The sequence below is a fragment of the Tetrahymena thermophila genome, assembly GCF_000189635.1.
Source record: "Tetrahymena thermophila SB210 genomic scaffold scf_8254543, whole genome shotgun sequence".
Lineage (NCBI taxonomy): Eukaryota > Ciliophora > Oligohymenophorea > Hymenostomatida > Tetrahymenidae > Tetrahymena > Tetrahymena thermophila.
In genome coordinates, this window is record NW_002476315.1 from 150721 (window position 1) to 165005 (window position 14285).

At 20.2% G+C, this 14285-nt stretch overlaps 2 protein-coding genes across 2 annotated transcripts; one reads left to right on the plus strand and one right to left on the minus strand. All coding sequences in view use genetic code 6, as the record gives it.

The window, feature by feature from the left end:
• Window positions 1–4466: 4466 nt before the first annotated feature.
• TTHERM_00899500 (transmembrane protein, putative) lies at window positions 4467–10510 on the plus strand (the record flags this gene model as incomplete). The annotated part of the gene is made up of 2 exons (XM_001021796.2): window positions 4467–10173; window positions 10230–10510. The coding sequence occupies 2 exons, from the start codon at window positions 4467–4469 to the stop codon at window positions 10508–10510; spliced, it is 5988 nt and encodes a 1995-aa protein (XP_001021796.2).
• A 1117-nt stretch (window positions 10511–11627) lies between these two features.
• Window positions 11628–12594, minus strand: TTHERM_00899510 (transmembrane protein, putative; the record flags this gene model as incomplete). Its single annotated transcript, XM_001021797.4, has 2 exons — window positions 11628–12172; window positions 12231–12594. 2 exons carry the CDS (start codon window positions 12592–12594, stop codon window positions 11628–11630), a joined length of 909 nt encoding a protein of 302 aa, XP_001021797.4.
• Between the last annotated feature and the right edge of the window lie 1691 nt (window positions 12595–14285).

The window sequence follows — 14285 nt, forward strand, 5'->3', positions numbered from 1 at the left end:
CCTAAGGTATAATTTAATAACTTGATCAGAAATTCTAATACTTATCAGAATACTAATTATTGTAAAAAAAAATCAAAAAAAAAGAAGTTAAATACCTCTAGAATTTTGTAATAATTATTGATATTCATCAAATAAAACTATTTAAAAAACTTATAAATTTAATATATTTTTTGTATATAATACTTACAAATATCAGTGATTAAAATTAAAATTTATAAAAATAAATTAATTATTTTAGATAAGTTTGGAAATATTCAATTTATTTGATAATATATAATAGTTTTTGTACTAAATATAAATTTGAAATTAAAAAACATCATGGTAATAATTAAAAGTTTAGGGAATTATAATTTATATAATTAATTATTATTTATTAGTATAGAAAAAATGTAATTTTATACCCCTAATTCACATTTTTAAACATTTTAATTTTATAAAATATTAAAAACTATTTATCTTTATTTTATTTGAAATATTGTGATTAAATTATAAATTGAAAAAGTATAATTATTTTATTTGTCAGAAAAAAGAAAATAATTAGAATTTATAATTAAAATTTTATTAATAATTAAAAACTAAAAAAAATATTATTAAAAAAAAAAGAATGAATGACCATAAATTTAAAATATTACTTTGGTAGATATAGATTTAATATTTGCATAAGATGAAATGTTTCAATTTAATTTTTCAATAAAGTTTAACATTTTTTGAAAAATATAAGGATATCAATGTTACTATAAATTATTATGATACTATCGCGCAAGTATTAGATACTTCTTTAAAATTGTATAGTAGGAAATCGTGATGCATAACTTATTTATAGTCAGCCAAGATATTACATTTTGCTAAAAATAAATAAAATAACTTTAATTGCTTGTGAGTAAAAAAAAATGTAGTTTACATATATATATGTAGAAAATACGTTATGGCTGCCTAAATCTAAATAAATTAATAACAAACAAAGTCAAAGGTAATTTTTTTAATTATGTATATAATCACTAATGTCATGATCAGTACTTGAAAAAAAATTCAAATATTGTTGTTGCTCCTAAAAAAAAATCACAATTAAAACCCCCCACCAATTCGATTATTTGAATCTGGCTTTGATATTTGAATGTTTTTTAATTTATTAATTAATTTTAAGTTACTATACTATACTTAGAATTTAAAAATAGCGACAATACATAGATTATAAACGCTCAAATTTAACTGTAACAAAAGCGAATGACTTTCAGGTCAAATATATATTTTAACCAAACACTTACTTAAGAGAAATAAATATTCTCATCAAATCAATTTTTTGGTTTCATTTTATTTTTTTTAATGTAAGAGATTATTGTAGTTACTAAATTTAGAATTTAAAGAACTTGGTTTTCTATATAATTTTGATAAACAGAAATAAGAAAATAGGTTTGAAATTTTGATAAGTTGATAGTTATTTAATTGATAGATTTAAATTTTAAGAATAGAACTAATTAAGATTTAAAAAAGCAAAAGTAATAAAAAATATATAAATTTACAGTAGAAACATTTAGATATGAACTATCTTAATCTTCTTTTTTTTGCTTACTTAATAGTTTCAATGACCTTATAACTATGTGATCTAGGTTGTTAAACTTGCAGTTCTTCATTGAAAAACATAAATAGTTAATGTTTAGAGTGCTATGATGGATATCTTTTAGACAATAATGTTTGTATTTATCAAGACTGTCTACCTAATTTATATTTGCAAATAAAAGAGAACTCTGAAAAATAGTGCTAATCTATTTGCGATCCCTAATTCTATTATAATATAGAGTCTAAAACATGTGTGAATCAGATCTAATGTACAACTACATATTCAACTTAATTAAATCCTTTCTTTTTTGGTTATGATATTATTGAGGTTTTACTCTACTAAGAATAATATTATGTAGCTTTATAAAAAGGAATCCTTTCTATTTATAATAGAAATGATTTAGGTTTGATCAAAACTCTGAATTACTTGCAAGATGATTTAACTATATAAAATGTAAACGGATTAATTATAGTTTTAAAATAAGATTTTTCTATCAATATTTGGGATATTATCAATGAAAATAGAAATATAATTGACTAAACAAATTTAATTTAAGTTAGTTAGTAAATTTAATATACTTCTTTTTAGAGCAATTACTTAATGATTTTTAACGTATAATAAGATTATTCATAGTTCTAAGTAATATTTGATTAATTAAAATAATAATAGCTAATTTCTAACATAATTCAAATTAATTAATCATTTGAATTTATCACTATTCTTAATAACCTATTATTTATGGGAAATGAAACTAATCTAATGGTTTATCAAATCAGCTTCTAATCCTAAACAAAAAATTTAAATTTAACTAACCCAATAAAATTTACTTATACAAACTAAGGACAATTACTCTAGATCCTTGAAGCTTAAAACTCGAATTCTTTTTTTTCAGTTTATAGCAATTCTATATTACAAATTGATATTAATGAGAAAAAATAATCTTTATTAATTAATTAATAATCAATTAGAAAAGCAAAAATTATTGAAACTACTAATCAAACACACTTAATTGTTTTAACTCAACTAAACCTGATTGATTACAACTGTAATACTAAATAATCAAATATCATTTCAAATGATATGATGGTTGTAACTGATTTTGATATAGGAAATTTTTCAGGTATTGATAATCAGCTAATAATCATTTTTAACAAAAATTAATTACAGATTTATAGTATCAAAGAAAATTAGTTTGAAAAATTTTAATAAATAATAACTTTGAATATTTAACCTTAACCTTTAAAAAAAATACCAATTAATTATTATTCAAATCAAGTTGAATCACAACAAAAATTTTAAATAGCTTTCATAAATTTTGATTCAATTTAAATAATCAAATAAAGTAAAACATAGAAATTTATTTTGGAAACAAATATAATCGAAAATTTTAATTTACCTTTTCCTACACCAGCATCTGTAGTTAAATCTCTTATCTTAGTACCCACTCCTCCTATTTTAATATCTTGTCATAGAAATGGAGATATAAACTTTTATGATGCTTCAAAAGGAATTAATATTGATTTAATTAGGAGGCTGAGGTTTCCTTAATAATCATGCATTTATTTATAAAGATTTCATGACAATAAAATAGCTGTATAATTTTCTTAAACTATTTTGTTAATTGATCCTTCTTCTTAAGTTATTTTGAATACATTGAAAGATTTAAAAAATTTAGTACAAATCATATCTAATTATGATAAATTAGCAATAAACTATAATAATTGCATTTAAATTTTTACATCAGATTTTATAAGTCTTTTTAAGGAGTGTTAGACTATTTTTTCTAGTAATAATATAAATATTGCATTAACTTATGATCTAAAAATTATAGCTCAAAAGCAATAGTAAATATTAATTTATTAAATTGATTTGGTTACTTAGTAATATTAATAGATAAATTACATATCAACATAATATTCAATTAAGTATTTCAATTTTACAAAAATATTCAAAACTGATAAAGAACAACTATTAAATAAATATATTATTGATGAAATTGTATATTTTGATAATTAGAATATATTTTATACTTGTGATATTTCACTATCAATAACTTATAGAATAAGTATTCCTTTAATTTAAACTGTTGTTTCAGTTAAAAGAGTGATTAATGATTCTTCTGTTTATTTTTTAGCAGGAATTTAGTATATTTAAGGAAGTAATAGTATTTTTTTAATTTCAAAAAATTTGGATTATCCATTACTAATTCACACCAGTTCTTATTTTCCTACAATGCAAGAGCCAAAAAAATTGATAAATGGATTTGGAAATACTTTTTACAGCATTAAAAGAGTTTTTTTGCTGAATTTTTTCACTGAAATTTAAGAGCTTCAGGTTGACATCAGCAGGAATATTACTTACTATGGCGGTTTAGATTATATTTAGGCTTAAAAATAATACAACTATATTGATAATATGATTGGATCAAATTAAAACTTTTTGATTTATATAGGAACTGGAGAAGGCTTAATTTTTACAGATATGTATTAACAAGAGAGGTACAGATAATTAAGTTCAAACCAAGTTTTATCATCTGTTTTATAAAATGATTCAATATAAGAAATAATTTAGAGTGCTTATCTAGGAGTTTATTTTATTAGGACAAATTATTAAATAACATCATTTGACATAATTACTAATTAGTTTATAGAATAGTTAAATCCTTAAGATTTAAATGATCCTCCTTATTCCTCGTTTGGTTTTGTTCCAGGTAATTTAGGAATTATTTGTTGGAATCAATAACAACTTCTTTATGTTTTATATAATGTAACATCTTAAAAAATCTATTATTAAGGATTAAATAAAATAAATGGATGGATTTTAGATGCTACTTCAAATAACTTTTATATTTATGGGAGTACTTTGCAATTATTAGATTCTAAAATGAAACTTTTATAAACTACCACTGATGATTACTAAAATATAGAATTTATCTCATGTTAGGACTCATCATAGATTATTGTTTGCAGTATATCAATAACCCAATTTGTAATAGTTACTAAGTAAATTAACTAATTTACTATTTAGAGTATTTAGATAACTGATTTTGCTACTCAATTTCAAATATCGATTGATGAAAAATTCTAAACTATCTTTTTATACTCAGATTAAATCTAAATTTTTAGCTTTAAAGGAATTTTTATAAAGTAATATTAGCTCTATACATAATTTACTTCTTTTTCTATAGCAACTACAAGCATTTTATTCTAATCAAATATATGTAAAATTTAATTCAATTAATCTAAAATTCATTTAATTTGTTAATAAATAATAAATAGATATATTCTTAGTAGACAGAAAAACTTAAGTGTTATAGTACAATAATATTTCAGCACCATCAGGTTTATTTATTGAAAAATATATCTATTTAGAATACTTTGATTATATAGTATTATTTACAAATCTTAGTATTTATGCATAAATTTATGTTTACGACTATTGGTCTTTATAAAATATAGCAAAGGTAAGTGGTAGTTTTGCATCAAACTAAATAGGTAATGTTGTGGATATGTTTTTTGATTATAGTTCTATTTACTTGGCATATTTAGATACTTATGGAAATATTTACATGATTCGGTTATATGATGATTTCTCAATTTTAAATAATTATAAAATCACAGAAGTATTTGATAGAAATGAATAATTAGTTGGTTTTTCTTTTGATAATATAACTAATAATTTATTAGTATATAGCACCAATACTATTTATTAAATTGATATAAGCTAAGCAGGATATAGTTATGAAGTACAATAGAGTGAGCCAAGTAATTTATTTACTTTAATACCATTAAAGGGATAAACATTAAATTTTGAGTTTTTGTTTTTTAACAATGATAATGTATTATTCAGATATTCAAAACAAAAAATTCTTTTTGAAGACTTAATAAATAATTCTTAAATTATTGATTTGAATTACTATGATCCCTATGATACTTTATTAATTGCTTTAATTGACTCTATTTTATTATATAAAAATTATTAAAATTTAAAAGCTAATAATGATACTCCATAGTTTTTGGTTTTAGAATAAATCTAATTCTTTAAGTTTCTATAATTTAATTTAATTCTGACATATGACAAAAAAATAATTTATTGTGATATATTAACTGGATAAATTATAGATTTTGTTTAGCTTTAAGCTTAAGTTGTTGTAACATCTCATATTTGTAGTGCAGATAAAAATAAAATATTAATTGGATTAAGTAACGGGCAGGTTTTACACTATGATTTGAATGATTTGAGCTAAAAGTATTATAATATTTAAAATACTAATCAATTTAACACATCAATAATATCAATAATTTTAGTTGAAATATAATATTAAAATTAAATAGCTTATTCAGTTACAAATGGTGGAATATTGCTAATTGTAGATATCACTTAAAAAAAATTAGTTTAAGAATTAAATCTTATAGATTTAGCCAAAGAAGATCCTTCTATCATCTTAAAAGATTTTGCACTAGATTATAAATATTCAAGATATATTTTTGTTTTTAATGGATAAAAGAAAGCTTATGTTTGGAATTTCTCAATCAACAAATTAGAAAAATCTCTCGTTCTTACAAAAAAATAAGGAAATTAATTAAAACTAATCAACAATTATTTAATAGCATTTTGCACTTTTTAGCTAAATATTTTCTATGTTTCTGATTAAATATCTCTACTAACAATTATTAAAAGAAATTTCGCATATGATTAAATAACAGATTACTAAATAATAAATGATAATATCGTTGTTATATTTTTTATTATCAAATATGAAGTATTTTTAATTTAAAAAAATTCCAATAGGTTGATATTTTAATAATTTTACTCAAATCCAAGATATTTAGGCTCAATATATAATTAAGAAGATCATACATTTAAGCTATATGGGTTGCATGAAACTGGAGTATTTGAAAATAATTTTAGCATTTCTCTGTATGATAGCGACTAAATAAAGTAATGTTCTACCATTGTATAAGATAATGACGTCTCGTAACTAAACTAAAAAATTAAAAGTATCTCTCCAAAGTAGGATTTGTAATATGCATTTTTTGGATCAACTACCGAGAATCAGTAAGATTGGATAAATATAATTTAGCTTTCAGTAAAAAGTGAATAATTCATAAACATAAATCGTTAGATTAATGACTAGTACCTGACAAACTCGATTTTCTTATTCTACCCATAACAAGAAAGTAATAACTTGCTGATAACTAATGAAACCTTTTCATATTTTTAATAATCATAATTGCTTATTTTTAACTATAATTTAGTTTTTCTAAACTAATAATAAACTAATGCAACAATTAATAATAATATTGAGACAGTTATTTGGTAGAATATAACTATATATGGTTAATGTCTTGATAAAATATAAATAAATTTATCAAATATTAATACATTAATTTTTTAATCTATTAAAATATAACAACTATTCTTGTGTAGTAAAAATACCAGAAAAAATCCATAGCTTTAGTTTTTCAGTTTTTAAAACATATCTTAAATCTTCATTTATGATTTATAAATAACTAGCCTTTAACTAGACTCAAGAATAAATTTTACTCTTTTTAATTTTAATTAAATCTAAAGTATATCGATTGATGGATTGAATATAACTAAAAATCAGAATATAAGTTCACTCTTTTAATTTATTTAAATAAATAATATTATGATAAAAAATATTAATTTAATTGAAAATTCAAATTTTATGAATGATAATAATGCTAGTTAAGTATCTTATATAGATAAAACTAAATTAGAATCTTTATAAAGTGATTCAGTTTTTAACTTCTTTGGGTGTGAGCAAGTAATAATTAGTAATTCGCTCTTTTAAAGTAACAATCAAATTTAATTGATAAAGTCATTTAGTAAATATTTACTGAATAATTAATTAACAGTTCTGTTCGATGATATAATTGAATTAATTGATTTATAAATTATCTCAAACATAAACCCTAACTAATATATTTTAATGATATAAAGCTCTTATGTATCTTAATCAAATGTTATATACTAATAGAATCAAGGTGCCTTCATAATAAGTTAATCATAAAATGTATCAATTAATGAAAGCTAATATTCAAACAACTATGCTTAAAATGGTGGCGCGATTCATTTATCAAATATTTATAGCTAAATAAGTTTTACTAATTGTTTATTTTAAAATAATACTGCTTAAAGTAGCGGTGGAGCTCTCTACTTTGAGGATATAGGATCTACATAAATATATTTTGATCTAAAAACATTAATAAAATAAAATAAAGCTCTTATAGGAGGTGGATTAAGAATAGTTCAAACTAACCTAAGCAGTTTGATACTTCCTTCAGATTTTCCATTTAAAATAAATGTCATAGAAAATAATGCAAGTATATATGGAGATAATTCTGCTACTTATCTCCAAAAACTAGTTATATAAAATGCAAATTCTAAAGAATCTTAAAACGGTTATTCTTTTAGATTTTATGATGAATTAAATTAATTGCCTTAAATTTATAAAAAACAATACTCATCTTTAGTAGATATCAAAGATTTCTAAAGTGGTGGCTAGCTTTAATTAAAGATTTAAATTGTTGATAATTATAACCGTTATCTTTCATTTTCTCTAGAAGATTTATAAAATAATTAATACCCGAGTGATATATAAGAGGAGCTAAAGAGTATTCAAATTACGATTAATAACCTAAATACAAACTAAACTTAGCTTATTGGAGAGAGGATTTTAAATTATATTTAATTTGATAGTGTAAGTTCATCATTTTTATTGACAGGACTTTAAGTATAAGGCGCTTTATAATCTTTGTAATACTTCTCATTAGATTCTAATATATATAGTAATTCATAAATATAGCTGCCAATACTTTTATAAATATATTTTAGAGAATGTTTGATTGGTGAAATAATTGAATATTAAGTAAATTAAATAATGGTATGTAAAATTTGCTCATAAGGTTAATATTCTCTATTAGATCCATAGTTATTATATTAATAGTCATAAGAAAAGTAATCTTAAGTGAATAATTAATGCAAAAATTGTCCATAATCTGCTAAAGAATGTTAAGGCTCTATTATATAACTAAAAAATGGGTATTGGAGATAAAATAATTTGACAGATGAAATAGTTGAATGTAATTCATAAATAGAGTCATGTTAAGCAGAAAATCCTTCATCTATTAATTTATGTAAGATAGGTTATATTGGTCCCTTATGTTAAGGATGTGATAATTTAGGAGAAATTTGGCATGGAATTCGTTATAGTGAGACAACTAAATAGGGTGAATGTTCTGAATGCTCTCCAATAATATTTGAATAAATTTACTTTTTGCTTAAAATGATTACAATGATAATATATTTTACACTTGCTACCTTTAAATTTATTTCTCAATTTAAATACACATAAACATGTTATTATTTAAGACAAATTAAACTTTTACCAGTTTCAAAAAGCTCTATAGATGACTATTCTGGATTTTATTTAAAGATAATAATAAACTACTACCAACTTTCCTCTCTTCTAATATCTCAACCTTAAATAATAAAAGTTGATATCAATTTTCTAAACATCTTTTTTGGATAAACAAATAGATATTTAAGTCTAGGCGTTGATTGTATGTTTAGCGCAGATAGAATTAGAAAATATGGAAAAGTAGTTTTCTTCTCTCTAGTATAATTTTTAGTGATTTTTTAATAGTTTTTCTTTACTTTATTAATGTTAAAAACTATTTAATTATGTTTTTCAAAAAAAGTAAAAACCTATCATTTTTTAACTTTTTTCCATATTTTTTTAATCTTCTTTTAGATAAGCTAAATATCTTATTTTGTTAAGAGCTTAACTTGCAAGTTTGTAGGTAGCTAATCATTAAATCCTTATGATTTAAATACGCAATGTCATGATTAAGATACAGTTAAATTTGTATTTCCCTATTCAATATTTATGCTATTTTTTTGGACAATAATGCCTATATTTTTTTTAATAAAAATATACTAAAACAAATTAAGATTGGATGAGTGCAGAATTAAATATTTATACGGATATTACTATGGTGAAATGAAGAAATAACATTTTTATTGGGAATTTGTCAGGATTTATTTGAAAATAATCTTAATCTATATTTAAACTTTACTAAGTTAAACAAGCTAATTTACATAAAATTCAATTTTAATAATAATTGCAATTTATTTAATGTCACTTAAAAAATTAAATCCTTTCATTTCTTAAAGTATTCATTCTAGTGAAATGTAAGGATACTCATTATTAATTTTAAAAATATATTTGAATTCAATAAATAGTGATTCTAATAATCTATAAAAATTTATAGAAATTGTCACAGTTTTGATAGATTATATTTTTATACTAATTTGTGGATTCACAATTGCAATCCATAAAGCTAAAAAAATTAATAACTTATCTAGTAAATTTATAAGATTCTTACTGAAAATATTTTTGACCAAAAAATAATTTGAAAAATAAATAGCTAGTTCAAAAACTTCATTTAAAACATTCCTTAAATGGAAATTTGTTCAGAAAAATTTAATTAAAATCCTTTAATTAAAAATATCTTAAAATATTAATATAGTGTCATTAAGATAAAGTTAAAGAGTAAATAGCATTCAAACAGATCTTTAATAAAGCTGTAATTTTTTTATTTATTTATCTATTTATATTTTTAAATATTATATCCTTAAATAGCATTTATTGGATTAGTAAAGAGGCCAAAGTTAAGCTAAAGCAACCCTTTTTAATATTCTGAAAATTAAATTTATTAGAAGCATAAAAGTAAAAGTATCTTCAGATAAAAATAAATTACTACCACAAATTAGAGTTATTAAAATGGTACAGTTGAAATTATAATGGAATCTAATGATAATTCTGAATTAAATGAGTTTGATTCTAAAAAATAATAAATTCGTAGAATAACTTCTGATTCTCCAATCACGAATTACAACTTTAACAATTTGACATTTGATTGAAATTTTTATTCTCAATTAAAACTAAACAATTTATCTTTTTTTCTTCATAGCAAAAAAACTTTTTAAAAATTTAAACAATGATTATCTTTTAAAATTTAACTTAATTATTGTCTTTATTTATATTAATCAAATGTAGTTAAATAAATTATTTGATACCTTTAATTTATTTTTTATGATTTAAAAAAAGATATTTATTAAATTAGAAGACTAAGATTATGAATTTTAAAATGTATGAAAGACCTTATTTAAGAATCGCATTTTGAAGAGTTACACTCTAAAAATTTCATATCATAATCTACAATTTTTTATATCAATAAAATATAACTTGTTTTTGAAATGTATTTATTAAAGAAATTTTCTAAAATTTGTTTTGAATCTATATTTCTTGAACCATATTAGTAAAACTTACTTTGAATTTTTGAGTCAGAGTCATAAAAACTTGGACTAATTTCGAGGACTATATAAACTTTATCAAAATTTAAAAATAATACTTACAATCTTAACAATTAAAAATATTTAGTCCACTTACTTTGATAAATGGTAAATTAATATTAAATTTAAATTCTAAATATTTATTTATTTGGATTTCATAAATAAATTATTAAAATTTTTTAACTATTTTCAAAATATGATTAAAATTTTATCAATAGATTTGGCAGGGTAATAAGATAAATAGTAGGATATTATGATATTATGATAAATGAATATTTTATAAATAAAAATAATACTTTTTTTACAAAAAAATAAAATGTCATTATTAATATAAAATAAATGATTATTTTTTTGATTCCTATTTTATTTATTTAGAATTTTAAAGATGTAGTCATATTTGTTTAAGTAATGATTTCAAATATTTATCTTTAAAAATTTTTAAATAGATCAATTTACTTTTCTATTTTATTTTCAAAATAAATACTAAAATAAATTATAAATTTGAAAAACTATTAAGTAAGTACAGAATATTTTTTGTTTTTTAATATAATTTATAATATTAAAGATTTAAAAGTGTTTGTAATCCTCTAAATTAGGATTTAATAATTGAATAAATTTTAATAATTAATCTTATAAATGATACAAATTTAACAATATGGAAAAAGCGATAAATTAGATTTTAGCTTCAAGAACTTACAGGCTAGCCTAACACAAATTCTTAATTTTATTTTACATTTTAAGGATGTTATTGAATTAAAAGATGTGGTATGTATGGTTGCTAGTTATTTTAATTATAAAGATTATAGCTTTATTAAGGCAATGCTTGTTAAATAACTGGTTAAAAAAATACCATTTGTCCTTATTAAGCTTGGCTTTATAAATTATTTTTTATTTCTTAATCAACTTTTTAGGTAGCTTGAACATGCTTAACTTTGAATAAAATAATCAAAGTAGCTGCAGAAAATATCCAAACCTAACCTAAACAAAAGCTAACAATTTATAGAACAAACATATCTTCCCAATTATCAATTTTCAGAGTATCAAATTAGTAACAACTTTATTGATCTTATTAATATTTGCATTCTGAGATAATGATTTTTATAGAATTATAAATCATCATGTTAACCAAATCCCCACTTTATTCCATTTCACTACAGCTAGGATAATAGTTTTATAAATTAAACTCAATGAGCCAAGCATCTACATACCCATCATGTCTAATTAATTGGCCTTTTTTAGAAAACATTATTTAATATTTATTTACTATATAAGTTAAAATGTTGTTTACCACAATATTTGTCAAAGCAACCTAAAAGAAAACTTACAAGCTAGATAATTAATGGAGCGTACATGATAGATTTAACTACTAGCAATAAGAAAAAAAGCAAATGAGTCAATTATTTAGTTTTTAGTAGATAGATTGTTAAGATCTCAAACAAGATTGAGATTGCTGCAAATATTATAATACTCAATTATACATCTGTTAAATAAGAATATTTGTCTCTCAAATTTTTTGAAGAAATTATAGCTGTAACTGCGTAAGCAAGAAATAGTAATGTCAAAACAAAGTAAAGCTTGAAAAGAGTCTTTGTATTTTCTTCGTAGTTTTATTTTATTTTTTTATTTTTTTCTTCACCAAAATTTTAAATCATTAGCCAATATGTTGGTTTATTTTTTTGCTTTTTATTATTTGATTTTTAATTAAATATTTATGTATATTTGATTTAAATTCTGAAGTATTTAATGGAAACAATTATTTATCTTCATAATAAATATAAAATATGATAAAAATAAATTAGCTATATTACTCTTTGTGGTTAAAATAGATACCTGATAAGAATCTGATTAATGATAAGATATTATCAGATTTTTAAATAAGGGTTTACATTAGTTAAATTTTTTAATTAAAAATAGAAAAGAAAAAAACAAGTCTCTTATGATTAAAGAAGTAAATTTTTTGACTTACTAATTTTTTCTAAATAAGTTGAGTTAAAATTTTAAAATGAAGATTTAATTTTTATGCAAACTCAAAGTAATCTAAGTAATATTAATAAAATACAACAAGACTTAGAATTTTAAAGAAGATTTCAAAAATCAAGTAATTATTTGTTAATTGAAATTGTTTGAATAAAGTAAATAAATTCTTTTACAATTTGCGAAAATCAAATTTATTTTTGATCAATTTTATAAATATTAATTTTAATCAATTCTAAGTTAAGTTTAAATAATTCCAAAAATTTGTAATCTTTCAACTAAATTGCACATTTAAAAATTAAACTAATTATTGATTGATTATCACTTATTTTACAAACGCAAAAATTTGAAAAAATTTACTTTTTTTATTTCTAAAGAAATGTAACATAATTTGTTTTTGAATGATTAAAAAGACTAAAATAAAAAAACGACTTAGATTATTTAAAATTGTATTAAATACTATTTGGCAAACTTTATTAATTGATAAATATATTTTTAAACAAAATAATTTTAAAAAAAGCAGCATATTAATTTAATTTTAATACAATAATAATAATTAGTTAGAAAACATAAAATTTATATTGCCTGCTTTAAGAGTGAAATTAACTTCTTAAATAAATTATAAATAATTTCGTTTCTTTTATAATTTATAAAAATAATTAATTAAGAAATAGATGTCTCTATTTATCTATCTATTTAACTAACTATCAAAATTAAACGAAATTTAGAATATAATATTCTTAGATAGTTTTTTATTAAAATTATAATATTTACTTAAGTTCCTCACTTATTAAACAATTTATATTAAGGGCCAAAATAATAATTTCAGATTAATTTATTATTTATATATAATTGTGATTTAAAAAAATATAGTTAATGTAGAAAATACGTTAAGGTTGCCTAAATTTTAAATAATCTAGAATTTAAATTTGAGGAACTATACAAACTACCTAAAAGCAATAACATTGACATCTAAAAAAATCAATCTTACTCCTATAATTAGAAATTTAATTATGATATAATGAATGCTATTTTTGTATTTTATTTTTTTAAATTTTTATATGCATATAAACAATAAATTAAAAAAAGTTATTGTAGATAAAAAAGAAATATTTCTTTATTCTTTTGATTTCTATTTTAATAACTTTAAATTTTAAGACTTTATCCAAATTTGTTTTAGCAATTATATCAATTGTTTATCTATGCAAATATAAAGATAGATCCATTCATTTTTTTATTTTATTGTCAAAATACAAAAGGAAATTAATTATAAATTTTAAAAGATTTTTATTATAAAATTATTAAGTAAAGTAAGCAATTTTTTTTTGTTATAAAATAAATCTTAGTATTAAATATTTATAAGTATTTA